We start from the raw sequence: 27,428 nt of genomic DNA, 5'->3' as shown, positions 1-27,428 counted from the left end.
AACAGCCCTGATGCAGCACTAATTAATGGAATGTGTAAACTAACATCGGACTATCCTTGTCTCAACCACACCCTAGTGCTTCTCTTTTCCTCTTTACCTGGCCCAGCTCCAGCAGAACCAGGTTTAGGTCTCGTCTGGCAATGCCACAGTTAAATCTGCTGCTTGCAGATCACTTGGGCTTTAGTGATGCTCAGCTTTACTATAGTCCCAAGGTGACTGGCACCCACAAAAGGTTTACACTCACAGGAGTGCAATCCCATCTGCCCTCAAATTCCACACTACAGTTAAAATGAAATTTTCTTCCAAAATGAGGATGTCATTGCTGGCAGTCAATGCCAGCACATCACATGCTCAGTTATAGAATGGTTTGGGACAGAAGGGATCTCAAAGACCACCCATGGGCAGGGACACCTTTCACTATCCCAGTCTGCTCCAAGCCTGTCCCACCTGGCCTTGGACATTTCCAGGGATGAGACAGCCACAGCTTCTCTGGACACCCTGTGCCAGGGCCTCCCTCCCCACCCTCACAGGGGAGAATTTCTCCCCAGTATCCCATCCAACCCTCTGCCAGAGGGAAGCCATTCCCCGTGTCCTGTCACTCCAGGCCCTTGTCCAAAGTCCCTCTCCAGATTTCTTGGAGATTTCTTGGCCCCTCTAGATACTTCAGTCAGTTGTGATCTCCATCAATTCACCCATAAAAGCAGAGCAGGTGAACGACACACAGTGCTGAGGGGAGAACACACACAATAAAAGCACTTCAGCTGAGCTGGGGCTGTTGTTTCCCACTCTTCACCCTCCTCATCCCCCCTCTGCACAAGGACACAAGAAACAACAGTGCCAGGACTTTGCACTGTTGCACCTCTCTGACTGAACCCTGTTTTTTCCCCTTCTGCCAGCACCATCTGTTTCTGCAGCATAAACAGCAACTGCAGACAGGTTAAAAGCAAGGACACGTTTTAAATGAGACTCCACTTCCATACCACTTAAAAAGAGCACAAAGGAGCTTTGCCTACATTTTCCACTATTTTTTGTCCCCCTGTGTTCATAAAGCCTGCATTGATTTGGGAAATGTCACTGCTAAGAACAGAACACTACTTCTTCGTGACTGCACTGCTCCCCTCAGTGTGGCTATAACACAGTCAAGAGGGTCTTTTCTCTTTTTTCCCCACTGATTTCTTAAATTCAAGTACAGAATAAAAGTGAAATGAGTGGAAACTGACATTTGTGTTACAAACCACAAATTTGCTCAAGAGCAGACCATAATTTATTGGCAGTTATTCTGAAACATGGATGACCAAATACAATAAAAAGATGTTCGTAGAAAAACCAAACAAACAAAACCAAGACAGGAAAGCAAACAAATCTCATCTTTAAATGCATCACTTGAAGGCATTGATTAAGGGGACACCGTGTGCTGGCAGCTCCTGGTGCAGCTGACGGAACAACATGGCACATTTGTTCCTTTCCTGGGTCTTGCCGAGGGTGTGGAACAGCCGGGCTTGGAAGTAGAGAACGTCTCTGAGCTGCTCTTTGCAGTCCACTTTGGCAAAGTAAGCCTTGGCTTCATTTAGATTCGAGATAGCAGATTCCAAAGCTGTGGGGAAAAAGGGGGATATTCATATTTAAGAAAATATCACAGTAAAAACTCCAAGCAAGACAGCTCAACTCTAAGGAGACCAATTACAAATTCCTCAGCTTTTCAAAACCATTTGTGTCTTAGCAACGTGGTCTCTCAGCTAGTTTCTATTATTCAGCCTTTGCTGCAAAATGTGTGTGGAAGTATGCAGATAAACAATGTTCCATTATAAACATCTGTGCAACAACTAATTCCAAATGAATTTGGTATACAATAACCAGGTAACACACTGGTGAAGCAGGACTCCAGTACAGACACTGGTTTGCACTTCTGAGCAGTTTCAGAGAGAATTACTCTTCACACTACCTTCAATCTTCTTTTGTGGAGTGTAGGAAGCTGCAGAAGCCACCTGACATTTGGCCACCAAGAACATGGCACAGCCTTTGTCCAGGACAGCTCCGTGGGCCAAGACAGGTTCTATTGCCATGTGCAGGATATTCAGGGCTTGTTCAGGAATGCCAAGGATCAGCTGGAAGAGAAACACTTGCTGGTCTCACACTGGAATCCACTGATAGGAGCAGCTTCTTCAGGGAACACCAACACAAGCCATGTCTGTTTCTCATAACATGATGTAACACCCACCATTTTTTTTCCAACTTTTCCCCCACAATTTTCTTTTAAATCAAAACTTGTGAGAAGAAATTAGCTGCTCTGTGAAATGATTGGGAAAGGCTTCTCCACTCAGTCAGTGCTCTCTCAGCCACGCCTCTCAGAATAAACAATATAACTGAACTCATTACCAGAATTATTTTTAATACAAAAGCCAACCTGTGCTGCTAGAAAGCCAAAATAGCAGCATGAAAAATAACTGAAGATACTAAGACAGGGGAAATTTATACAATAACATCTTAGTGATACACATGAAACTCAACTTTTATTAACTTCCTCGAAAGCTTTTCATTCAGAGTTTGCTTCTTCACAATCAATAATTTAATTCCAACAAGGCTGTGCTCTTAAATCTCAGAGGAGTAAAAACAGCATCCAGCTCCCCAGAATAAACGCTGCCCTGCAGCCCTGTGAAAACACAAATCAGACGTACCTGGGAGAAAGCCAAGTTGAGCAGGGTTTCAGAGGCCAAGTACTGCAGGCTGTACTCCCGGGCCAGGGCCAGCGCCTGCAGCAGCACCGGCAGCGCGATGGTGTGGCACGAGGACCTCCAGTACAGCTCTGCTGTGCACAGCAGCACCCTGGCCAAACAGGCATGACACACCTTCACTCTGGATGGAAAATGTCCACTGGTTTCCCAGGGAATTATTCCATCCACAGTGGTGTTTGTTTTATTATGAATTAGGCTGCTGCATATATCATATATTTAAATTACACCCTTAAGAGGAGATGCCACAGGCATACAAAAGATTAACACCATAGCTCTCTCAAGATTTACACCAAGGTAAAACCACACACACACACACATTTCCTATTTATTTTAGAGGCAGTGTTTCCTTCTTCCATGAACATTCATGGAACTTTAAATTTACCACCTTTTAGTTTATGTATTAAAAATTACTAGGTTTAAATGACACAATATTTTGAGGATTCCTCCACACTGTGATTAATAATTGAAATGACTCTGTAATCTCAGAATCACAGCAGGTAATCTGAAGACTAGTGAAGTCTGAACACAGACAAATTGAAATGGCTGATTCTAATCACTGCAAAGTGGCTTTAATACTCTGAAAATGAAACATTCTTACCTAATCACCATCTCGGTGTTCTTGATTTTCTGGCAGTGGATCAACAATTTCTGCAGAAGTTTGTGTGCCTCTGACATTTGATTTTGGGCTTTCAATACAATGGCTTTTCTGTCGTGGTAGAAAAAAAAAAATCACTGTATTTTTGTATTTTGTATAGAATTCTGCTCTTCAGAACACAGTGAAACAGGTCTCTATTTTGTGACCTGTGTTTCTTATAACTGCAGACTGGCACCCTGACAAAGTGTACACATGCTGCACACACAGACAGGAGGAAAAACAGATCTCCCTGGTGCCAACTGGACAACTCCCAGGCAGAAAGGATCAAACTCATAAAACAGCTTTAGATAGAAACCAGGGATTGCCAAAACCAAAGGCCAAACAGGCAGCAGAAGTGGGAGGAGATGCAAGCTAGACAGCATAAGTAATTATCTGTGAGAAAAACAGGTATGAGGTAAAGCAGCTAAAATTGGCCTGAGCTAACGAGGATACGGAGCAAGGGGAAAATGGAGAGCAGGGAAGTGAGGAGAAATGCACAGCAGCAGGGGATGGGTACAATGCCCTGAACCAGACACTGAGCAGAGTATTTAAAGATCAGGGAATTCATGATCAGTCCAATTCCAGAAGGACAAGCATCAGGTCCCACAGCTTGAATACTGCTCTTCTGGCTGACTGGCACTGGCTGCTTTGAGGTGTTTTGCTTCATTGAAAATCGACAGGAAATTCTTGGAGCACTACCTTGGTTTTCGTATTCACCAAAGACCAAGTTTTAACTGTAACTATTTTTAACATGTCATTCTCATTTAGGAACAAGACCCCATTAAGGTGAGTGAAAAAAAAAGTCACATTGTTCCATTTTGGAGATGTAGAAACCAGGCCACAGAGGAATTCACTCAAGGCCTGAGCTCCCTCCTCAGCTATTTGACATAAAAATCTGCTTTGTGCTCAGGTTTGAGTATAGCAGATTTTGAAGACCTTACCAGGACAGATTCACAGCCCTAGAATAACACCAACTTCAGCTATTCCAATTCTTAAAATGCCCAGAGAAACAAGTACAAATTATTATTGCAGGACATGCTCTAAGGGAATAGCCCTATAGGTTAGATAACATGACCTTAACTAGTTCTGGAGAGGAAAAAAATGTAAGCACATGTGACTGCCAGTGATCATTGTGCTAAATTTTTCATTATCTTCATGGACCACACCTGCAAATGCATAAAAACCCATGATTTCTTACCTGTATACACCTTCAATGCTATTAAGGGCTGTAATTCCTGCTACAAGAGAATCTGCTACATGGTATCTGCCATCATTCATGGCTCGCTCAAACTGTATTTTCTGATCAAACAGCATCCACAGCTAAACAAAGAACATCCAGAAACAAGTTTTAGACGTTGTGCCTGCTTATTTTCTAATCCCAAATTAGAATTTACTTTTTATTTTCCCCTGGAGGTATTTATCTCTAGACACACTAACTCTACTGTCCAATTATTGAATTTACTGAATTACTGACATGAACAGAAATGCTCAGGTCTGGATTAATGTTTCAATATCGAAGCTCACCTACTTGACTGCATTTTATGTGAAAAGGCTCTTTTAAATCATTACTAATGATCTGAGACTTGTAGACAAATAGACTTGTTCTGTAGTGAAAAGAGAAGGCTCACACTATATCTAATGGGATGTCAAACACTTCAATGTAAATACTATCTTATAGACTCCTCTGGCAATGTTTCCCAGAGTCACACAAAAATCAGGTTATTAGCCTATTATCTCAGTTATTTCTGGATTGTAATATATCAAAATAAGCAGCACTAATTAAACAGAACTTCGAAGCTTCAAATCAATGCAGAGCATTTAATTGCTCCATGTGCTCATGAAGCAGACGTATATTCCTCTGTTAATGAAATTTCTACTTGAACAGCTTCATCTTAGGAGGCTGTGGTAAGAAAAATGTCTCACCAGTCTGAAAACAACACAGGCAGCTTTTTCCATGCTTTTGTAAAAAAGCTGATGCTGCACAGCTTCCCATGAGGACGAGCCAAGGGAAATGAGAAAATGTATAGCCCAAGGCATCCAGAGGAAAATTCAGGAGCAGTGGGATTCAGATCCTACTCCACAATAGTTACCTAACTTACAGGCTGAATCTAAGTGTTCTACCTGTGCATGCTGACTGTTGGGAGGGAATCTCTCCTTCAGGTGTTTCAGTATTTCAGAAGCAGCTGCAAAGTACCCCTGGAACACAGAAGGCCACTGATTAATGCCCTGCTCCCCTCCCTTTCAGCACAACGCCCAGGGAAGGGATTTGCCAAGCAAACACCCTGCATTGTCTCTGCCCCCAGAGAGGGCGTTAAAGGCAGAAAAAACCACAAGTCAGGTCTTGCACCCTCTGTCAGCAACACCCACACGTGCCCTCAGCAAATGGCACTGGGTGCAGGCAGCCCTGGAGCTCACCTGCTCGGCATGCAGCTCTGCCAGGTGACACAGCACCACGGCGAAGGACTCGGTGTTGTTCTGCTGAACGCCCACGTTCACAGCCTCCAGACTGTTCATGCTCAGCAAGGTCTGGGCTTGCTGAAGTGCCATGGTGCTTGTGCAAGAGAAATAGCTTTTAGTTTTCAAGCAGCAAACAACAACCATTTTTAATCTACGGTCTTGTTATGACATTTGTCTACATTGTCTCCTCAGGGGCCTGAGGAGAAGGAAAACTTGTAAAATATCTGCAGTCCAGGGACTGTGCAGGCACAGCAAGTACTGCAGACTGAAAGCTGCACACAACCAAAGCACAGAGACGCTGAAAGTGGGGGCACTGGAACAATTTATGATCAATTTGCCACTACTAAATGGAAACTCTATCTCTTCTTCAGCATGAGTTTTAAAGGAACACAAGAGAATGGAAATAACTGCACTCAGCCCGTATTGAATCACAGTCTGATTGCTTGATTTTAGTGCACTGGAGAGACACAGTCACTTGTTACACGTATATAAATGCATTATGTGCTAACAAGTGCAGCAGCTAACCCAGGAGTTCCAAAGGAAGCAAATACCTGCGGCCGTACAATCTCCAAATGGCAGTTTTCTGTGCTATGCTGATGTCTATGAGCTCTGACAGGCTGTGCTTCCAATGCAACAGATCAGAATCTTTTAAGGCATCCATTAGTTTGTTGGCAGCCTTTCCTGCAAAAGCTCTTTGCTGAACCAAGGACTGTATTCCCAATGAAGCAAGATACTGGGAAGAAGGAAAAAAAAAAACATACCTCCAGTGTTGGAAGACAACAGAGTACCCCAGGCTTGCAAATTACACTGGAGCAGAGCTCTAAACTACTAAAAAAGAGAACCAAAAAGACAGCACAGACAAAGGAACACTGCTCCAGGCATTTCTTTAAATACTCACTTATGCACACCCACACATATGTGAATGTCATTTTGTTGGATGTGAAAGGTAATTTCCACTCCTCCACACAGAAATCTTATGGAGGAGGACAGGACCAGTACCTGGATTTCTCCAGAACTGCTGTGCAAACAGAGCCTTTGCTTTCCTTCCCTTCCCCACAGAGGCCATGTCTGCTCCTACCTCCCAGCAGTTTAGTCCATTTTAGAACAATTCTCTTAACAAAGGAACTGCAGATTTGGGGAAGACAGAACTAAATATTAACAGCCAACAGATCTACCAGGGCACAAACTACCAAAGGGGAGGGCTGCCCTGCAAGATTTCACAGAGCTGTACAAGTAAACATGTGTTCAAAGCCCTGCCAGAGGCATCAGCATTGAGCTTCAGGGAAGATGGAGGCCTAAGAACCTCCCCTGAGCACCAGATTGTAACAAAATGGTGCCTGGGCCAGTAGCCACAGAATTTTTCTGCCTGAAAATCAAGTAAGTCAGAAGGAAAACCAGTGAGCCTTGCAGTAATGCTCTGTCATTAAAGCAACTGAACTCTGGCTTGTTAATATGAAGGATAAAAGTCATAGGAACAGCTCATTTTGGAGTGTTAAACAAGTTTGTTTAAATCCAGTCACCTATCTTGAACAGATAAGCCACAAAATCCCATACTCTGATCACACACATGCCCATTGCCACATGGGTTTGTCCCAGAATAAAGTTAAGGACTGATGAAATGGACTCACTGGCAATCCAAAATGTAAGGATTTGTTCACAGAGTGCTCCAGCAGAACGCAGCTATCAAATATCTTCTGCTCCAGGATGTACAACCAACTCTAGCAAGGAAAAGATCAAAATTTAATTGCAAATAACTGATGGCTGCAGCACTTTTAACTTGGCTTGCTGTTACAGAATGCACAAAAACTCACTGGAATGCAAACCACTTGAGGATTGATTCTAAGGAAACTTCTGCTAAATGCTACACAGCAAAACATATCAGAAGTGCATCTAGGCTGGTGTGGCACCAGCCAGTGCTGAAAGTTCAGTGATGCACAAAAATACAGGGAACTGTGGAATGCAGCACCTCAGGAGTTTGATACCATTGATGTCAACTCATCATAATGTTAATTACAGGGAAAAAATAGAAATCCAAGGCCTTCCCTCCCACTTTGCTTGCTCTAAAGGTGGCTGGTTACTCTGAGAATTCAACAGACAGGAAGGAGGAAGCTTCTGAAATACTTCTTTTTACAACATCTAAGACTCAACTTTGAGCTTACTACTGAGATCTCTGGGATAACAATTCCTGCTTAAGAAATTAACCCTGAGCTGCAACAAACCATCCCATGATCCTGCCGTTTGTTGCCCTGTGTGCCAGCAGTGATGCCACCCCACTGCTGGGCAGTCAAGTGCTCTGGGGGAGATGCTGCTGTGGGAGGAGCTCTGCAGCAGCCCCCTGAGCAGAACTCTCAGAGCAGAGCTCTTACCAGGCAGTGCTGCAGGCAGACGTGGTCGTTGGACTCCTGGGCAATCCTGATGGCTTCCTGGAGTGCCAGTTCAGCCTGCTGGCTGTGAGCAGAGGGAGAGCAATTACTATTCCTACAGTGCTTAAGATACAGCACCCTGATCCAGAGGAATATTGATCTGAATTATGTATAATGCACTCAGATCTCTGATTTAGCAGCCTCTGTTTTCCTCCCAGCACTCAGCAGTGCATCCTGGTTTTCAGGACAATAAGTCTGACAGCATCTGCAAACCAAAATGCAGCTGCAACCCCTACATGGGCTTTCAAACCCTGTACAGGCCACGGTGCCAAGTTATTGTTTGAACAGGAGCAACATTTAGAATCTGCCTGTGTAGAAATTGTTGCTTTCAACTTTGCAGTGTCCTTCCCTTCTCCAGTCCTTTCACATCATGCCTCCAGGCAGCAATCAATAAATGCAAACCATAAATGAAGATGGGCAGGCCAGCTTTATCAACAAAATAAACCCAACCCATGTGGCATTTTAAATTTTAAAAGCTCCGATGGCTTTTTTTGGTTTAAATATTCTTTTGCCAGATCATCAGCTCTATGCTGACTTGCAGAAAACCAACCACACTTTCTTGAAAATATGGAAGAAAACAGGCATTCACGCCCACTGACCCCTCTGAGGTCATGGAAATGTAATTGAACACTTAAAATACCCAGGACACAGATAAATACCAGCTTTTAGATGGCTCAGTTATTATGGAAACCAAACAAACACCAAAACAAAAACGAACCCAAACCAACCAAGATCGCACGACGAACCCAACCCACCCACAGCTGCTGCCAAGTGAAGAAAGCCCCCGCAGGGGTTTTCAGGAGGAAGGTGAGGTCCCTGGTAGCTCCCTGAGATGCCCGGGGTGCCAGAGCCCCTTACTAGTGGCCGAAGCGGCAGTGCAGGGCGGCCAGGTTGAGCGCGGCGTAGCGCAGGCTGCGCCCGTAGCCCTCGTCCCCGTTGCTTTTGCTCTCTGCCCCCGTGAGGATCAGCCGGTCGAAGTAGTGCAGGAGGCTGTGTGTGGAACTGAAGACATCTTGCACCCTCAGGCTGTTTAAGTAGCTTAAATAATGCTGGAAAGGGGAAACAAAATCAGCTTTAATTGTAGAGGTACTAAACCAGGGGTTTTGTTTATAATTACAAAGTGTTTCTGTTCAAAACATGTAACTGTGAAATACTGATCAGAAGTTGCAATACTGATACTACCTGGGCAGAATTTCTGGATAAAATCGGATAATTTCCTGACAATATTGGCTGTCTGCCCTAACAGGATCTGCCAAATGGTGAAGATTACAAGATCTGGCTGTCAGAAAGATCCCAGAGAGTTTGAGATCTCTACAGAGGGGGAATTTCTGGATTTATGTGAGAGTGGGAATGGAGGCAGGACTCCCAGTGTCTGCACTCAGAAAGATACTAAGAACCATCAGCACTGCTTCCAAATGCTGTGCAGATAGAAAGGAGATGCTAAAATTATGCATTTTCTTTTTGGCATTGAGACCTGGGCAGGATAATCCTTTATGCTGTGAAGTCCAGCCAGGGACTATGGCAGCCCTTTCAAGGATACCCTTCCAAACAGCAGCAAGGAAAATCCTGTCTGCTCAGCCCTGGGCTGCTGGGAGGAAGAGGCAGAAAGCAAGGCAGGAGAGAGCTGAACTCTGGAAGTTGCTCAAGAAGAAGCTGTTGAGGGACAAAGCAAGAGCTCACACCATAGGTCTGGCCCCTCAGCACGAGTTCTCAGTGGCTTTCAGTATAAATTGCTATTAAGGACCAGAAGCAAAGTGAACAACAACCAGCAAAATTAACAGATATTGCACTTAACATTGATTTTTAAACTACAGGAGAAGAGGCCTGAAATTACTTAGGAAAATGTGGGTAAAATATGTAAGTTTCAGATTTAATTGAACAAGAATGTGCTCAGTCCCACCAAAATTAAGAGGTTTATATCTTGCATGAAGGGGAAGTACTTTGCTTAATTAAGGTTCCTGTACTTTCAGTGGTTTTAGTCTGAATTACCAAACATTTACATGCAACGTGCTCACAGTTTTATCATCTACTTATATTTCAGTAGAGAATAAATTACTTCCAAATAATCCTGTCCTTGAGATAAGAAATCCTTTTACAACCATTCTGGATGAAGGAAAAGATACTTACTGCTTCAGCAAAGTCTGGATTAAATTTTAACAAGTTGTTCAGTTCCTTTTGTAAAGATGCTGGAGCAAGAGCCTTTGTCTCATCATTCTTTAGTAAAGAAGCCTGGAATAAAATTTGAACAGTACAAGTAAGATATGCAACTCCATAAGGAGGGTTATAAAAATATATTGTGGTGCAGGATTGCCAGGCTGTTATCTGCTTGGAGAGGACATTAAAGAAGATTTTATAGCAGCTCTGTCTATTATGACAGTGGCAGTTCTCTACTACATTACAGTGTTCAATTTCCAGAGATCACAGAGACCAAGTCAAACAAAACCTTATTCAAAGGACTGCTTAAAGGCATTTAAAGAATTCTGATTAAGTTTCTCTCTGAAGAACTATTGCCACACATTGCTCACTGGAATTGCATGTATCTTCTCATACAAAAAAGAAAAACCCTCAGGAAAACAAATTGATAAATCCAGTTTGCTTTGGCAAGCAGTTCAATTAATATAAAAAAAATCACAAAAATGTAGCTACTAAAATTAGCATTACTGACTATTGAATTACTGACATTTGTGTCCATGTGTATTTCTGTTCCCTTTTGTATTTACCAGCTGGAATAACCAACAAAACAGCACATTTCACAGAAATGTGAGGCAAGCAGAGCAGAAGGACCTTCTGAGAACCAAATAGCAGCATATGGTGACATGTCTGGATAAAACACTCATAGCCCCAAGTGCTCACACTGAGCAACAACAAGCAACACATCAACAAGCCTCTAGCAGAGCAGAGCAAACATCTCAGCTGACACTGTGGGTAAAATTCAAGGTGAAATTCGTGTAATGGAACATTTCCTCCACTTTAATGAGAATTAACATACCTGCTGAGAAAGAAAATACTCTGCTTGTTTCTGGGAAAGAGGCCCACTGCAGGCTATCTCTTCCTCCCTGGTAAGAAACACTCTGGTTAGAAACAGGGGCAAGGAAAGACAACACAGGAACACACTTCATCAGACACCCCCACTTCTGCTTCGTAAAGTTTTGTGAGATATTACAGCTCAAAGCATGAAAGAACACTGAGAAAACTTAATAAAGAACAAAATCTACTCCATCAAAGCCAGCAATGATTTCACACAGTTTAGTTTCAACCTGCAGAGACTATAGTTGAGAGCAGCATTACCCTAAATACACCCTAAAAACCCCTAAAGAAATACAGCAGAGAGAAGATCTGGGGCTGAGACATTCAAATGGCTCTGCTCTCTTTTTCTGTTTTCTGAAGAGAGTCCCAAGGAGATGAACTGGCACTTTGGCACATCCATCACTGCTGGAAAGAGCTCTTCTGCAGTTTGCTCTGTGCAAAGCCAGCAAGCCCAGCACACAGCCAGAGCCCAAAAGCTGCTGTCTGACTCACCAACTCCTGCACAAGTTTACACAAATACAGTTTGCAAAGTACATTTTCAATACATGGACACATCAAATACTTCCAGGATTATTCTTACAATGGAGCACCTCTTCAGCAGGTGGAAACTCTCAGGATTTGCTTCTCCTTTTTGAGGTAAACAGACACGATTTCTTTTATTTGGAGAAAGGTGAAAAGGAAAACAAAACCATTCAACTTTACTTCTCCTTCTTGAGCAATCTTTCCTCGCTGGAAGCAGAAGTGACCCCTCCAACAGTTTCAGCACCAGAGGAGTCACCGAGCAGTGGGAAATTGTGGGCAGCAGCTGCCTTTGGGCTGTGGCTCCCTGCGGGAGGATGAGGATGGGGCAGTGCCACCTTCCCGAGCCACTGACAAATGTCACCACACGGTGGCACCAAGGAAACGAGCGGCCACACAGCTCAGCCCGGCTGCAGGAGACTTTAAACAAAGCAAAGATTCATTTTCTTAAGCGGTGGGAAAGGCTCTAACAGGAATTTATCACCTTAAAGGCCCATCAAGTTCTTCTTTCTCCATCTTGCCATCCATCTCCTCTGGATTTGTCAGCTCCATCTCATTCTCGTCAGCTCCATCCTTCTTCTCATCCTTCTGGAAGTACTGCTGGAGTGCAGTGTAAAGTTTGTAGACCTGGCTGAAGGAAAGTTTGTTGTATGCCAGGATCATGTGGCGCAGGAACAGACCTGGAGAGGGAGAGGCTGCAGTGAGCACGGGCTGCCAGAGCTCTGCAGGCAGGACTCCAGAACCACGGCCAGCAGCTCCAACAGCTGCACTCAGCTCCTCGGGAAGCAGAAAGGAATGGGAAATTAAACAGAAATTCCTGACTCTCATCTCCGTGACACAACTCAGCGTGGCAGGGTGTAAATCACCCTGCAAATCTCGCAAAAGAGAAGGGGTAAATTGTTAAAATCAGTAACAACCTCACAGCATGCAAAACTAGCAGTTAATATGCAACATCCCAGCAAGAGAAAATGGCATTCTGCAATCTGACACCTCCCCAGAAAACACAGCTGTGTCCCGAGGGAATGACATCAGTGACAGATATCACATCAAAAATGGCTTGTGGATAAGAGTTATTTACCTACTACACTTGTTTTATGAACTTCTGGCTCTGTCCCTGAGAATGAGTCTGAAAGATCATCAAAAAATTGCTCCATGTCTTTCAGCTCTCCTTCTGCCATAAGTTTTAACCTAAAGAAGGAAATAAAGTACCATTTTTTAGGATATTAATACAGACAACAGGGGAAAAATTACATGTTTTAGGGCATTAATACAGACATCAAATAAAATATTCCCCTCCTTCCTGCATAAATGAGTAAACACAAACAGTGATAACTAATTTCTTGGACCCAGAAGATTTTCATACTGAGATAAATAAGATCATATTAAATAGTGGTAAGCCTAATAATAATAATAATAATAATAATAATACAGTAATAATAATACAGTGATAATAATAGCAATATTATAATGTTTGGGCCTTATTTCTTTTTAAATAGATCTTTATTAAGAGAATAATTATATGAGATGGTTATTCTTAAAACAGACAGGAACCCTTTTTTTTTTGTTGTTATTTTTGAAATTTAAAATCTTTGACTGCATTTTTGGAACTGTTGCTGTTTAGTGAGTCATCCGACATGACAACAGGTCTTCTGTCCCACAGAAACTTTAACTCTGATGCCTTCCATGCTGGTGCCTTTCAGAACTCGGCCATGACAAGTAGGAAAGGCAGCGTTTTGGCCCCAACGCGTGTTTTTATCAGCTGCCACGGACAGCTCCGGGCGCCGTCCCGCGCTCGCCGCGGCTCCTCCCGCACCTGATGTGGACGGAGCCGGCCAGGTGCGGGCAGCACTCCTCGATGGCCTTGCGCAGCCGCGACAGCGCCATATCCGGGCCCTGCGGACGACAGCGACATGTGGCGACATCCCGCGACACCGCGGGGCCGCCCTCCCTCCCTCCCTCCCTCCCTCCTGCCCGGCGCGGCCCCGACCTGCAGCAGCGGCAGCAGCAGCCGGTTGAGGCGGCGCCGCTCCAGCAGGCCGAGCTGCGCGCCGGCGCGGCCCAGCTCGCTGAGCAGCACGAGCAGGGCCATCTTGTGCGGGGTGACCCAGTCGCGGACGCCGAACACGTTGGCGTGCACCACGCCGTTCGTCAGCATCGGGTTGAAGTACAGGCTCTCGTGCACGCTCGCCATGGCGGCGCCGGGGGCCCGCCCGTCGCCCGGGAAACCGCGCGCGCGCACCGCCCCCGCCCCCCGTTCTGGCCAATCACCGCCGCCGCCGCCGGCGCGCGCGCCGCGCCGCAGCCAATCAGAGGAGTGGGTGTGCGCCGCTACGGCGGGGCCGTCACGACGGGCCGGGCGCGAGAGAGACGTTCCGGGCAGAGAAGGGTCCGCGCTGTGGCGGCGCTGCTCCCCCGCGCTGCCCTGCATTGCAGCCGGGCCGAGGCTGCCGACAGCGAGGGGATGGGCTGCGCCTGGGCCCTCAGCCCTTATCTGCTACATCAGGGAACAGAGATCTCTCTGTGCTGGCACTGCTGAGGCACCGCAAGGCCTGGGGTCAGTTCTGGGCCCCTCACGCCGAGCAAGACCCTGAGGGGCTGGAGCGAGCCCGGGGCAGGGAGCGGGGCTGGAGCACCAGGAGGGGCTCAGGGAGCTGGGAAGGGGCTCAGCCTGGAGAGAAGGAGGCTCAGGGGCCCCTTGGCTCTGCACAGCTCCTGCCAGGAGGGGACAGCCGGGGGTCGGGCTGTGCTCCAGGAACAGGGACAGGAGCAGAGGGAACGGCCTCAGGCTGGGCAGGGCAGGGGCTGGGCTGGCATCAGCACAGATTGCCTCATGAAAGAGTGGTGAGGCATTGCAAGGGCTGACCAGGGGAGTGGTGGAGTCATCATGCCCGGAAATGTCCAAAAAACAAATAGGCATGGCTCATGGCAATGAGGTTTGGTGATTGGTCACAGGTTGGACTTGATTTTGGAACTGTTCCCCAACTTTAATGATCCTGTGATTAATGGAGATGGCCACACTTGTACCAGGTGAGGTACAGGTGACCACGGCCTTGGTGGGGTTACTGATTTTGGGAGCTCTCTAAACAGAGTCTGGTTTAAAAAGGAGATGTTTATTCTGCACAGGCTGCAGGGTGGAGGTTTCCACAAGTCAAGCAGCTCGAAGGGTAAAAATTTTAATCTTTTATACAGTAAAATTTAGATGAACCCACCTATCTAATGCATTTTCTCTGTGCTCTGACACGAGCATTTCCATGTTACAGAGAACACCACAGAGTGAATTCACTCCCCTCTGGATTTCCTGCAAGTTAATTGTGATGCCATAAAGATGTTTCCACGTGTAAGTTTTTATTTTCTCAATAACTTGTTAAAGTGCTTCATTAAGGCATCATACTCCCCAAGAAAATACTCCAATTATTATAATAGTTCTCATTTTTGTGAGTGAGAGCAAAACAAAACTCAATATTATTATACATCTGCATGTCCCTGGGGATTTCCACTGTGCTGCTCCTGATTCATGCCTGGGGGTGCTGAGAGGAGGAGGAGGAGGCAAATCAAGCGGGGGGTAATTTTCTAGGATACATTTACATTTAAGAAAGTGAACATTGCAGCGTGCTGCTGCTGCTGGCATAATTAATGATCGTTTCCTCGCCCTCAATGAACTCACTGAGCTGTGCCTGAGCACAGAGCCCAGGCACTGACAGCAGCTATTCTGTTTTAAAGGTCAGTTTGCTGACATTTCCTGAAAATAAAGCCTGGGTGGAACAGGGAGCTGGTGGCGTGGCAGGGCAGGGAGGGGAGGGGGTGAGATAAAGGCCTGGCTGTGCAGGGGCTGGGAGGGAGGAGGAAATGGCAAACATCTGCTGCTGATGTTCCTGTGCAAGGCTCTGGAGGCACAGAGTGAGCTCTGCTGCACTCCTCAGTGCGTGGGGCAGAGAACATTTGGGATACACTTTAAAGGATGTTTAAATCAGCTCTCAGCCTGGAACAGGCAGTGAGAGCTGGCTTTGGTTGATTAAATCCAAGATTAGGTAACCCAGCTGAGAAAGCCTCACCTGCAACTGGCTGTGCCCAGCAGCGAGGGCAGAGGGGCAGCAGGATGATCTGGGCATGGAGCATCCTGTGAGCAGAGGCTCAGGGAACTGGGGCTGTGCAGCCTGGACGAGTTTTGGGGTGACCTCAGTGTGGCTTTTCAGTGCCTGAAGGGGCTGACAAGATGGAGAGAGACTGTTCACAGGGGCCTGGAGGGACAGGACACAGGGAGTGGATCCCACTGGCACAGGGCAGGGTTGGATGGGATTTTGGGAAGAAATTCCCCCCTGTGAGGGAGGCCCTGGCACAGGGTGCCCAGAGCAGCTGTGGCTGCCCCTGGATCCCTGGCAGTGCCCAAGGTCAGGCTGGACAGGGCTTGGAGTGATCTGGAGAGGGGAAGGTGTCCCTGCCATGGCAGGGGATTATGATCTTTAGGGTCCCTTCCAACCCGAACCATTCCAATTCTGTGATCCCCTGATCCTTCCCACAGCCATTCATATCCAGCCTGGAATCCCCAGATAAAGCCCAGCGATTCAATTTGCCTTTTTTAACTTTACAATCAAATTTTGCAGGCTGTTAAATTAAAACCAAATGAATATTCCTGGGAAGAATCCCTTCCCTCCCTCTGGCTCTGTGTAAAACCCTGGGGGATCACAGAGCTGCAGAGAGTCGTTGTCACTCGTTGTTTGGTGGCAGAAGGAAATGGGGCATCTCTCAGTAATAGATTTAAATCTTTTAATGCTGCTTTGGCACAGCCCTGCAGGCTCAGCGAGGGCAAGGCTTTTATTAATAGAGCCTCTTGAAATGCTCCTCTTCACCCACGGAGTCTCTGGCACAGCTCAGGAGCCTCCTTGGAAAGCTCAGCTGGTTACAGCCTGGTGAAAATCATCTCCAATCACATGGTGAGGACATGATTCATCCAGATCTGCCCAAATTAAGGCAGGAGTGGCGAGTGCAGCTGCCAGCACTGTCACCAGATCTCAGCTCTGTCAGGCCCACGTTGCTCCCTAAAACATCTGTGTTTGGGAGGATTCTCTTGTTAGCAAATCCTGAACAGAGAAAAAGGGGAAATGTTGGGTTGTGCTTGGTTTGGGACAGCTTTTACCCCATCACAGCGACTGCATGGGGAGTTCTTGTATTTTAATGGAATATTATTTACAAAAATATGTGTGTAACTTGGTACTTCAAGGGTGACACTGAGTTGACAGAGTTTAGATGACAGAGAACTTAAAAACCAAACTGTACTGATATTTTAAGGTGTCTTAAAGCAGTCCCTTGCATGAGAAATGTGAGGAATGTGCCATTGCAAGCTCCACGTTTTATTCACAAGGCTTTTCTATTTTTTCTTGTCACTTTGACTAAAATGGCAAGCTATTATTGGGGAAAAAATGAAGTTTTTTAAATTAAGTCATGTGTATGAGTTCAGAGCATATCTAAAGCTTGTCAAGGAGCATAAGCATTTCTGAAAAAAGGTGACCTGATTTTGAATTGCAGTGTGGTGTCAGTGCAAATCCAGAAGTTGGGCTGTGTGCACTATCTGCTCTTACTCCTGAAGCTGCCAGGACTGTGCCATTCACATGGCAATTACACACCTTTTTTTTTTTTTTATTATTTTTTACCCACTTCTTGTATCTCATGTGCTCCAAAAATAGATCCTTCCTGCACAAATTAGCAGATTGCATCCCACCCTTTGTAGGGGCACATTTGATTTGTGCCTTGTGTTTATTTTCAGCCACTTTTGTCTGTTCCTCTTTTTGGCAAAGCCCTGGTTCTTGGCCCTTTGTGCTCTTACATAAAGCTTTCCTGAAGCCTTGGTGGGGTTTGTACTGCTGGGTTTTCTTTAATGCAATCTTCTGGTAAAAAGCTTTCAGTTCTTGCAATCTCTGATTATTTATTTATTTATGTTTGTTTGTTTATATATATTCCACTCACAGCCTAGAGAAAATAATAATGGCATCTAGGAGCTCACTAGAATTTTTAAATAATAAATCTTTTCTTGTGTTTAGTGGTCCTCACCAAAGGGTTTGGTGGAATAAAACTGGAAGAGGCTGGATTTGGGTTCGGTGCTGAGGGAAGTGCTTTACTCCTCGGTGGCACAGGGGGTCCTGAGGAGCTGTGGCTGCCCCTGGGACAGAGGAGGGTGGCCCTGCCATGGCAGGGGTGGCACTGGAGGGCTCCACAGAGGGAGAACCCAGTGCTCTGCCACCCTCCTTGGAAAGCAGCCCTTCCTCGTGTTGAGCTGGAACTTCATTTGTGTTTTCATTTATGGCCATTCCTCTCCATGCTGGCCCTGGGCACCACCCAGAGCCGGGCACCATGCCCTGGCAGCCTGGGAATGCTGGCACGGATGGCTGAGCCCCTCAGTCCCGCAGCTCCAGAGCCGACAGCTCCCGTCCGAGGGGCGAGGGCAGCTCACAGCGCGGGGCACAGCGCCTCGGAGCCACCATAGTGCCACCCTCGGGGTCCCATAGTGCCACCCTCAGTGCCACCCTCGGGGTCCCATCAGCGACACCAGCGCTGCCCCCCTCGGTGCCCCTCGCTGTCCCATCAGTGTCCCCTCAGTGCCCCTCAGTGCCACCCTCAGTGCCCCTCGGTGTCCCCTCAGTGCCCCCCTCGCTGTCCCCTCAGTGTCCCCTCAGTGCCCCTCAGTGCCCCTCAGTGCCACCCTCAGTGCCCCTCGGTGTCCCCTCAGTGCCCCCCTCGCTGTCCCATCAGTGCCCCCCCCCTCAGTGCCACCCTCAGTGCCCCTCGGTGTCCCCTCAGTGTCCCCTCGGTGTCCCCTCAGTGCCCCTCGGTGTCCCCGCGTGTCCCGGCCCCGCTCGGGCCATTCCGCGCCCCCTCGGCCCCGCCGTGTCCTCTTCTCCCATTGGTCAGTCCCGCTCGCCGTCGGGGCGCAGCAGCCAATAGGCGCGCGGCGCGGCGGCGCGGCAGCCAATGGCGCGCGGCGCGGCGGCAGGGCCCGCCCTCCGAGCGGCGGCCCGGCGGGGTCGCGCGGGGCGGGGGCGGCGCGGGAGCGGCGGGAGCGGCCATGAAGGTGAGGGGGGCCCGCGGCCGTGAGGGGCGCAGCCGGCCGGGACAGCGCCTCTGCCTCTGCCAGCAGGCAGGGAGAGAAGGAAAAAGGAGGGGGAGAAGCAGGGAGGGTGACGGGGCCCGGAGCCCGGCGGGGTGGCCGGGCCGGGCCGCCCGTCCCGGCTCACCTCAGGCCGCGGCCGCCGTCCCGCCCCGCCGTGAGGGGCGCCGGGGCCGGCAGCGCCGAGCGGGGACCCCGCTGAGTCAGCCTCCGGGCAGGGCCCGGCCCGGCCTGCCAGGGGCAGCGGCGGCTCCCGGAGCCCGGTCGCTCCCCCGGGGCTGTTGGGCCGTCCCGGAAAAGAACTGCTCGGTCCAAAGGTGGGTGTGAAGAGGAAGTGTCAGTGGAAACGATTAAAAATAAATCCCTCCCGCCGCTCTCCTGTCGTTCTGCAGCTTGGGCAGCACACCCGGGTTGCACAGGTGTGGCAGGAGCAGCAGGTGAAATCCTCGTCAGGTAACTAAACACCCTTAAAGCCAAAAACGGCAGCAGAGAAGTTGGAACGCAGGATTTGGCTCCTGTGAGATGCACATGAGGTACGGAGAGGGACGATACCGATGGAAGTGGAGACTGATGGCTCTGTGCAGAAATTGGGAATGTTTTGATCAATTCTCAGAGGCGGGATTTTTTGTCTTAGCGTGTTTAATTTGTGTGTTGTGTTGGTGCTTTTCAGCACGGTGCCATTTTACAGAGCAGTGTGGAGAGTCTAGACGCTGTAATGCAATTATCAGTTAATGACCTGAGGGCACAGAAGGAATCCACAGGTGACGTGGGCTGAGGAGAAAATGAATGCCCACGTAGCCCTGCCTTTCACCTGGAGTGAGTGGTTGGCAGCAAGATAAAGAGATTTTCTGTTTGATACCAACAACTTCACCGTGTCCAAAATGGGCAGGGAAAAGTTCCTAAAAATATACATGTTTGGTGTTGACAGTGATGTCTGAACAGTTGTTACAGGCTCTGGAATAGAATAAGTCCAAGAAGCAGGTGTTAAACTCTCAGGCCAGGGTTGTGGTGTCAAATGTCTCCTGTCCTTTGAGTCATTGTGTGCTGCTGCTGCTGTGACCCCCTGAGCAGGCCATAGCTGTGTAAAATGGAGGTGGAATTTTGACAGATCCTTTTGGTTAATTATTTTATTCTGTTATTTATGTGGCTGCTTTGAAATATTTTAGATACATAATTAGCTCCTCGGTTTTGAAGAAGAGGTGATGCACGAGAGGAATGGTTCTGTTACAGCTTTCCCTTATGATGAGGGGAGGTATTTTTCAGAAGTTCTGAGTTTTGAAGCTCAGAGCTCTGCTGAGCTGTCATTGGTTTTCAGGATGTATTTCTGGAAAGTTAATTCCTCTTGCCTAATCAACCAGGATAATTATGTTTTGTCCAGGGAAAATTAGTATTAATGCATTTCCACAGTGCTTACAATGGAGAACTATAAAAGAAGCTTTGGCTGGAGTCTGGGCTGGCAGCTCCAGGCTGGAGTGAGCTGTGGGAGCTGCCTGGAGCTCGGGGAGGGCTCTGGAGCTCATCCCCTGGGGAAGCTGAGGAACATCTCCTGGGTGCCCAGGGCACGGAGGGGTCTTGCTTCACCAGGATGAATTCTGCAGTTGAAATACCCCTAATGATGAGTGGATTTAGTAGATGAGAGGATTTAATTAGAATGTGTATTTGATGTTGTAACTGAAGCTCCTGTTCTTACTTCTGTGGTTTGAAAGGAGATGTTCTGCCCATCCCCAGTTATTCTGGTGTTAAGTTCCCACAAGTGTAAGAGGACTGTGTTCAGTTCAGAGCAAATGTGCAGAAATGAGTGTAGTTACACCAGGAATTAAAGCACCACGTTACAGAGCTGAAGTGTGTGTTCTGGTTGGCTGGGGTTTTACAGCAAGGTTTAAAAGGCTCAAAAGCAATTATTTGAAAAAGAGAACAGCTGTTAAAGTATGAAAAAACAATTGTATGTAAAGGAAGTTGTACCCCTCAGTTTCCTTTCAGGGAGAGCCTGTTGTGATTCTGTTTGCCCCTGGTGTTTTTTCTAGCAGGTCTCAGGGAGCCACCTGACAGTGATTAAACTTGTGACCTGCCTAACTTGGAGTCCAAATTCCACCTTGAAGTAGAATATGAGCTTTTGATAGAGAATCAAGTGCCTAAGGCTTCCAGGGATAAGAAGTAGCACTTTATGTGTTCAGAATTTCCACTGTTTTAAGATTATGTGACTCAAAACTGAAATACAATCAGTATTAAAACATAAGTTTATTTAGATTTATTTTAACTTTTGTTAGACATTCTGTAAGGCAACAAAATGAGGTTCAGGGAGATCTTGAAAAATGTTTCCTTCTCAGTGAAACCAGACTGTAATTATCTTCTGCCGAAGGTTGGGTTTCAAGTTTGAAAGCCAGGAGTGTTATTTCAGAGAGAGTTTTGCTGTGAGTCATGCAGAGCTGGGTGAGCTGTGCAGCAGCTCCTGCAGGGGCAGTTGTGCATCACTCACGAGCAGTTGCTGCTCCTGCCTGTCCCTGAGGGTTTGCCCCTCACCTGCCCTGGGCTCTCAGCCACTCCTTCCTGGCTCTGCTGTTGCATCACTCCCCAGGCTCCTCACTCTCTCTGGGGGGAATTCTCCAGAAGAGGAGCTGTGGGTGTGAGCTGCCTGTGCCTGCTTTGGCCTCTCGAGGATTTCATTTCCCACTGTGGATTTCAGCTGGAGCAGAGCTGCCCTGGCACAGCCCCGAGCGTGCTGGACCCCGGGAGCTGGCACCGTGTGCTCCTGGGATGGGGACAGATGCAGTGAAGCAGCTGCTCAGCAGCAGGGCCCATCTGATGTGCCCTTCAGATCCTGATCTGCCTTTGCTCTGTGATGTTTTCAGGCGGGAGCTACTTCCATGTGGGCTTCCTGCTGCGGGCTGCTGAATGAAGTCATGGGCACGGGAGCAGTGCGTGGCCAGCAGGCTGGCTTTGGGGGAGGTGCTGGCCCCTTCAGGTTTACACCAAGCACAGGCTTCTCAGCATATCCAGCTCCTGCTGCAGCCAGCACCAACATCGTCTGCAAAGCCTGTGGACTTTCCTTCTCAGTTTTCAGGAAAAAAGTGAGTATATTTCCTATTGCACTGGATTTTTGCCCCTCTGAACTCATCTGTGCCATACTGGGAGATGAGTGTTTTTCTCAGGAACCTGAGGCAGATGCAGGCCTCGGTGAAGGAGGAAGTGCCTTATTCTGAGGTCACAAGAAATGACTCTCAACCAGGATTAGAAGTTAGTAACTCTGGTGTTCATTAGTCAGTGACATTGGATCTGGGCTGGCCTGGGAATTCATGGGCTCTGATTTGTAAGATACATCTGTTAGCTTCAGAATCTTGAACAGTAAAGCAAATCTGGTTTTGAAGATGGCTCCAAACAGTGGTTGAGTACTGGAGTGAACAAATTGGGTGATGGAAAAGTTAAAACCTCACAATACAGTATTAGAGTTTGTCTGGAAGTTCTCATGCAGTTCTGGTTGTTTCCTGACCAGCTTTAGTTCTGCTCAAGGCTGTTGTGCTCCAACAGCCTCTTCCTTCTTTGGGAGGCAGCTTGGTGGGTTAATGCAGATAAATAAAACTGAGATTATTGATATTTTATTATTTCTGTGTATCACAACTGTCCAGGATTGTTATTTTGCCCCCTCAGTGACCTAATCCTCTGCAGCTCTTCCAGATGAAGCCTCTTCCCTCTGTTTGTGTGTTGTTTTCCCTTTGTGTCCTGCTCACATGGCAAGGCTTTGTTGAATGTTGTGCGGGGACATTTCTGAAGGCAATATCAGTTTACTATAATCCTGAAAACCTCGAGGAGTTTGGGTTTGTTCACAGCAGCTGGAAGCTGGCAGTCTTGTCTATCCCAGCTTTTGTGTATTGTGAGTCCTTTGAACAAAGCTCTCTTCAGCAGTGACATCTGGGCTTTTGGGAGTATTTCCCTCCCATGTGATTCATCACATGTGAAGCCTACTTTACTTCTTGCTGTCAGTTGGGGAAGCAACAGGTTCTCTAAAGTCTGGGGTTTTACTGTTGTTTTACACACATGAAGGGAGCAGTGACAGTATATTCAGAAGTATTTTAAGTTGGTTTTAGCTTTGTTTGTTGTCTAAACTGCAACTTGAATACTTTATTAGATTATTCATAATATTTTTCACTGAAACCTCAAATCAGCTTCAGTAGTGCCAAAAGAGCAAGGGACTGCCTTGGAACACTTGCAGAACTGACAGGGCAGTTGTCTGTATTTAAATCTTAAAAATTATGTCTGTCACAACTGACAGTGGAAGAGCTGATAGTAAATTCTGTAGCCTGGAGAGGCAGAGAGCAGGACCTGCATTTGTTTCCTGTGAGCCAGAGCTGAATGGTTCCCTCCTTTCCCCTCAGCACGTGTGTTGTGACTGCAAAAAGGATTTTTGCTCACTTTGTTCAGTCCTACAAGAGAATCTCAGAAGATGTTCCACTTGCCACTTGCTGCAAGAAACGGCCTTCCAGCGGCCTCAGCTAATGAGACTGAAAGTGAAGGATCTGCGCCAGTACCTGATCCTCAGGAACATCCCCACGGACACCTGCAGGGAGAAGGAAGACCTGGTGGAGCTGGTGCTGTGCCACCACGGCCTGGGGACACGGCAGGACACGGACGCTGGCAGCCTGCGCTCGGCGCGGTCCCAGGGCTCGGCCTTCTTCACCCACCCCTTCTCCACCTCTGTGTCCATGTCTAACCCAGGAGAGCTTGCCAGCAGAAGGGGAAGCACAGGGAGTGCAACACCTTCACGGGTACAGTGGTTAACATGATTTGTGCAATGGCATTGCTTTATTTTATATATTTTTAATACTTATGTATCAATTTAAAATAAAACACCAATTGATACAGTTTGGAGGGGCAGGAAAAATGCCTTTTGTACCCTGCACCTGAAAGCTGGAGATAATTAGCAAAGATTCCTGGTTCATGTCAGAAGTGACTTAAACCTGGGATAATTAGTAGCAATTGGAACTTCAAAATGTCATTTCATTGTCACCTGAGATCACCTTGGAAGGAAGGAAAGTGTTTTATAAGGGAATAACATGGGTTTTTATCCTGATGAGTTTCGTTTTGTACACAGGGACAAACTGAATCATCTGTAAATAATGAAGAAGAAGAAAGCGCAGAAGAGCAGGTGAGATATCCAAAGAGCAGCGTTTTGGTAGATTTATGTGACACCATAAAATGTTTTATATCTCTGCCAACATTTGGCCTCATGCTCTGGTTCTTCCAGAGTTTGCTGTCTAGCCATGAATGGCTGAATTAAACTTTAGCCAAGCTGCTGCAGCCTGACGTGCTCTGAAGTAAGCAGGGCAGTTAACAGCACAGCTGATGTGTTTCAGACCCCGGGGCTGGCCAGGAAGAGAGCCAGGGCCTCCCTGTCTGACATCTCCAGCCTGGAGGACATCGAAGGGTTGAGTGTTCGGCAGCTGAAGGAAATCCTGGCCTGCAACTTTGTCAACTACTCAGGATGCTGTGAGAAATGGGAACTTGTGGAAAAAGTGAGCAGACTGTACAGAGAGAGCGAGGAGAACCACAAGACACGTAGGTTTATTCTTTGTTTCTGCTTTCTTAAGGCTACTGAGTTTCTGGTTTCCAGTTTCTGGTTTGGTTCTGCCAGTGGAAGAATTTGGTATCTGACCTCTGTCTGCTCTGCTGGAACACCTGGAAAATGTGTTTTAGCAATGCAGGGTGCCCCTGCAGTACCTGAACATGGCTGCAGTGATTAAACAAAGCTTTCCAGGATGGTGCTGTTTTTTTGAGACTTTCTTCCAAAGCTTGGAGAGCTCAGCTTTCACAGTGAAGGTAAAATTGCACAACTGAGAACTGGAACTTGGCACCTCCCTGTGCTTTGCTGGGCTTCACAGGGCATTAGCCAGAGCTGCTCTGTAGCTGTGCAGATCAGGGCACTGTAGGTCTGTTACTGCAGAATTAAAATCTACTGTGACAAAAGTCCAAGTTCTTTGGTCTCAGTCCCCTTTTTCATAAGGTTGTTCTGTGGCTGCAGCTCAGTGGCTGCTGTTCTGCCCTCTGCTCCACACAGCACTTGGAGTCTTTCACTTGTGTAATTTGTCCTCAGACCAATTCTTGCTTACACAAAACTTGGGAAAAAAACTTAAGGTTTATTTTTTTCCCCATGATATGATGGAATTGATGGGGAAGGTGACTGTATGCAATGAAACTTGACAGGTTTTGTTCACCTCTGCCACCTTTATGGCCTACTTAAGTCTTCTCCTTCTTAGTCTGCTGTATTATTGTTGTGTTTAATCTTCTGAGGAAAGTATTCTGCCACACAGTGAGCTCTGATATGGAAAACCAACATGCTCTGAATTTTAATCCAGCATGTTATTTCACAGTCATTACATTCTGAATTGAAAACAGCTTCTTGAGTTTAAAGAATGAAGCCAAATATTGGATGTTCACTTGAGGGGCTTTCTAGTTCTGATTTCTTTGCTTATTTTTGGAGGAATGTAGATTAATTCAGAGCTGGGGGTTAAAAAAGTTCATGTGAGGGGATGAAGCGTGGCTGGGCCGGCACTGCCCTGGCTCTGCAGGGCCCAGAGCCTGACCTCCCTCTCTGTTGGTTTGCAGAGGGGGAGAGGATGCAGCTGAACGAGGACGACGACAGCCTGTGCCGGATCTGCATGGACGCCGTGATCGACTGCGTGCTGCTGGAGTGCGGCCACATGGTCACCTGCACCAAGTGCGGCAAGAGGATGAGCGAGTGCCCCATCTGCCGGCAGTACGTGGTGCGCGCCGTGCACGTCTTCAAATCCTAACGCGGCCCTGCCCCGTGCCCCGGGCAGGGCTCCCGTGGGCGGGAGTGCTGGGCCCTGGGGCACACGGCAGCGTTCTTGTTCCGGTTCAATTCAGCCTTTTCAACAGCAAGATGTACAAGTTGGTGAAAGGTTTTTCAAGCAGCTCCTGCAGCGCAGGGCTGGGCAGGCCCAGGTGCTGCCCCACTGACCTTACAGCCCCACAGATTGTTGGAGTCAAACTGTTTACAGCAGTTCTTGCTCTCTTCTGAAGAATCTCACCTGTCCTTACGCATTCAGCACTCGGCAAGTGGTCAGCAAACACCTCTGCTTGAGCCTGTTAGCCTGTGGTGTTCTCTAGTGCATTAGAAGCAATGAATATATCAGTTGATTATTCAGCTTTTCCCTAATGATAGAATGTATCTGTTCCGACAGCCGTGCTGCTGTCGGCACAGCTTAGGAAGCACTGCCATGAACTGTTCGTGCACAGAAGCCCTTAAGCAATCGTGCTTCATGCTGATTGCTCCCTCTGAATGTCTGTCATGACACGTGTGCTGTCCTGGCTGTTCTCTGTCAGTGTACAAGACACTCCATCACTCTGCAGGGCTCAGGGGCCGCACTGGGCTCTGCCTGGTGGGCTCCAAAAACCAGTTACTAAGTGGTTTCTAGTTTAGGAATAAACTATTTTTTTAAGAAGGGTTACATAGTAAACCATGTTAGCGTGGTCCTTAATCCGCTCATGCCAGCTGTAACTATTAACCTGTGCTGATTGTACTCCATGTGCCGACAGCCTGATGTTACTGTGAATCCTGACCAGGGGCACCAGCTCCTTGCTGCTAACGTGGAATGTACAGCTTACTAACCTTAACTGGGAGGGGGAGGCAGAGCAGGGACAGTTTTTGTTTCAAATCTCCTGCTCAAGTCCCCCAGACCAGCTTCCCAGGGGCTGCTGAGGGCCTGTATTGCTGCCAGCCCTTGGCCCAGGGTCAGGCTGAGCTTGGTGCCAGGAGCTGGGGTCCAGCTCCTCTTGGAGCAGGAATTGTGAGGGTCCCTGTAGGAGTCTGTGAGCAATGACCTGGGGAAGGGAGCAGCAAGAGGAGCCTGTGCTGGGGTGAGAACAGGACGCCTGTGACCAAGCATGGCCACGAGTGGGATTGGTGAAGCTCACTGTAAAAAAGGTGAGGAAGGACCATGTGTGTTCAGTTATTCTTTAAGCAGAGTTGGTTAAAAAAGTTTCTTGTTTGAGTTCCCATGTGGCAGCAAAGAGCCAAGGCTGTGCTTGGCTGAGGGTGCAGGACCTGAGAACTGGACCTGTGCTGCTCTGGCACCTGCTCTTATTTTTGTGAATACTTAGGCTGGCTTGGAAGAGAGAAAGCAGCTCCTCCTCACACAAAACACAGCTCCAAGCTCTACTGGGTATTTTTCAGAAGGGAGCAAACCTCTCAATGGCTTTATTTTTTAGAAGTAACTTTTTAAAGGTACTTAATTCCTGGAGTCTGTCCAGAGGGGAGGCTAATGAAGACAGACGTGCCCTCGGTGTTATTTCCATGCTGCTCATTAGCCACTGGAACTCAATAAAGATGGGTGATGGGCTCTCTCAGCCTCTGTCTCTTTTCTTAGCCAGCCCTGGCGGTTACTTGGCTCCAGTTCTGATGTTCTCAAGCTGTCAGTGATCCTGGAGCTGACCTGGGCAGAGCCCTGGCTGTAACAATGCCCTGGAAAAGGCTCAGAGCCCTGGGCAGAGCTCCTGCAGCCGCCCCCGGCCCCCACAGAAAC

General features: G+C 47.5%; 2 protein-coding genes across 5 annotated transcripts; one reads left to right on the top strand and one right to left on the bottom strand.

Moving 5' to 3' along the window:
- Nucleotides 1-1,190: 1,190 nt before the first annotated feature.
- Nucleotides 1,191-14,028, bottom strand: ANAPC5 (anaphase promoting complex subunit 5). Its single transcript, XM_064392514.1, has 17 exons — nucleotides 13,780-14,028; nucleotides 13,606-13,685; nucleotides 12,871-12,980; nucleotides 12,277-12,472; nucleotides 11,236-11,302; nucleotides 10,374-10,475; nucleotides 9,105-9,295; nucleotides 8,190-8,271; nucleotides 7,452-7,541; nucleotides 6,375-6,556; nucleotides 5,782-5,917; nucleotides 5,488-5,562; nucleotides 4,565-4,686; nucleotides 3,331-3,438; nucleotides 2,676-2,823; nucleotides 1,943-2,105; nucleotides 1,191-1,594 (listed from the first exon to the last, which is right to left on the bottom strand). Exons 1-17 carry the CDS (start codon nucleotides 13,981-13,983, stop codon nucleotides 1,380-1,382), a joined length of 2,271 nt encoding a protein of 756 aa, XP_064248584.1. The 5' UTR covers nucleotides 13,984-14,028; the 3' UTR covers nucleotides 1,191-1,379.
- A 168-nt stretch (nucleotides 14,029-14,196) lies between these two features.
- RNF34 (ring finger protein 34) lies at nucleotides 14,197-27,252 on the top strand. 4 transcript variants are annotated; one of them, XM_064392520.1, is made up of 7 exons: nucleotides 14,197-14,346; nucleotides 15,053-15,129; nucleotides 21,741-21,959; nucleotides 23,262-23,651; nucleotides 23,978-24,031; nucleotides 24,240-24,441; nucleotides 25,489-27,252. In XM_064392520.1, the coding sequence occupies exons 2-7, from the start codon at nucleotides 15,118-15,120 to the stop codon at nucleotides 25,674-25,676; spliced, it is 1,065 nt and encodes a 354-aa protein (XP_064248590.1). In that variant the 5' UTR covers nucleotides 14,197-14,346; nucleotides 15,053-15,117; the 3' UTR covers nucleotides 25,677-27,252. The 4 variants fall into 4 exon arrangements, with proteins under 4 accessions (XP_064248590.1, XP_064248591.1, XP_064248593.1 ...); XM_064392521.1 differs by lacking the exons at nucleotides 14,197-14,346; nucleotides 15,053-15,129 and adding an exon at nucleotides 18,764-18,855; XM_064392523.1 differs by lacking the exons at nucleotides 14,197-14,346; nucleotides 15,053-15,129 and adding an exon at nucleotides 18,954-19,208.
- The last annotated feature ends 176 nt before the right edge of the window (nucleotides 27,253-27,428 follow it).

This window comes from Passer domesticus, chromosome 17 (assembly GCF_036417665.1).
Source record: "Passer domesticus isolate bPasDom1 chromosome 17, bPasDom1.hap1, whole genome shotgun sequence".
Lineage (NCBI taxonomy): Eukaryota > Metazoa > Chordata > Aves > Passeriformes > Passeridae > Passer > Passer domesticus.
Note: the sequence above shows the minus strand (reverse complement) of the source record. Positions and strands in the feature narration are given on the sequence as shown.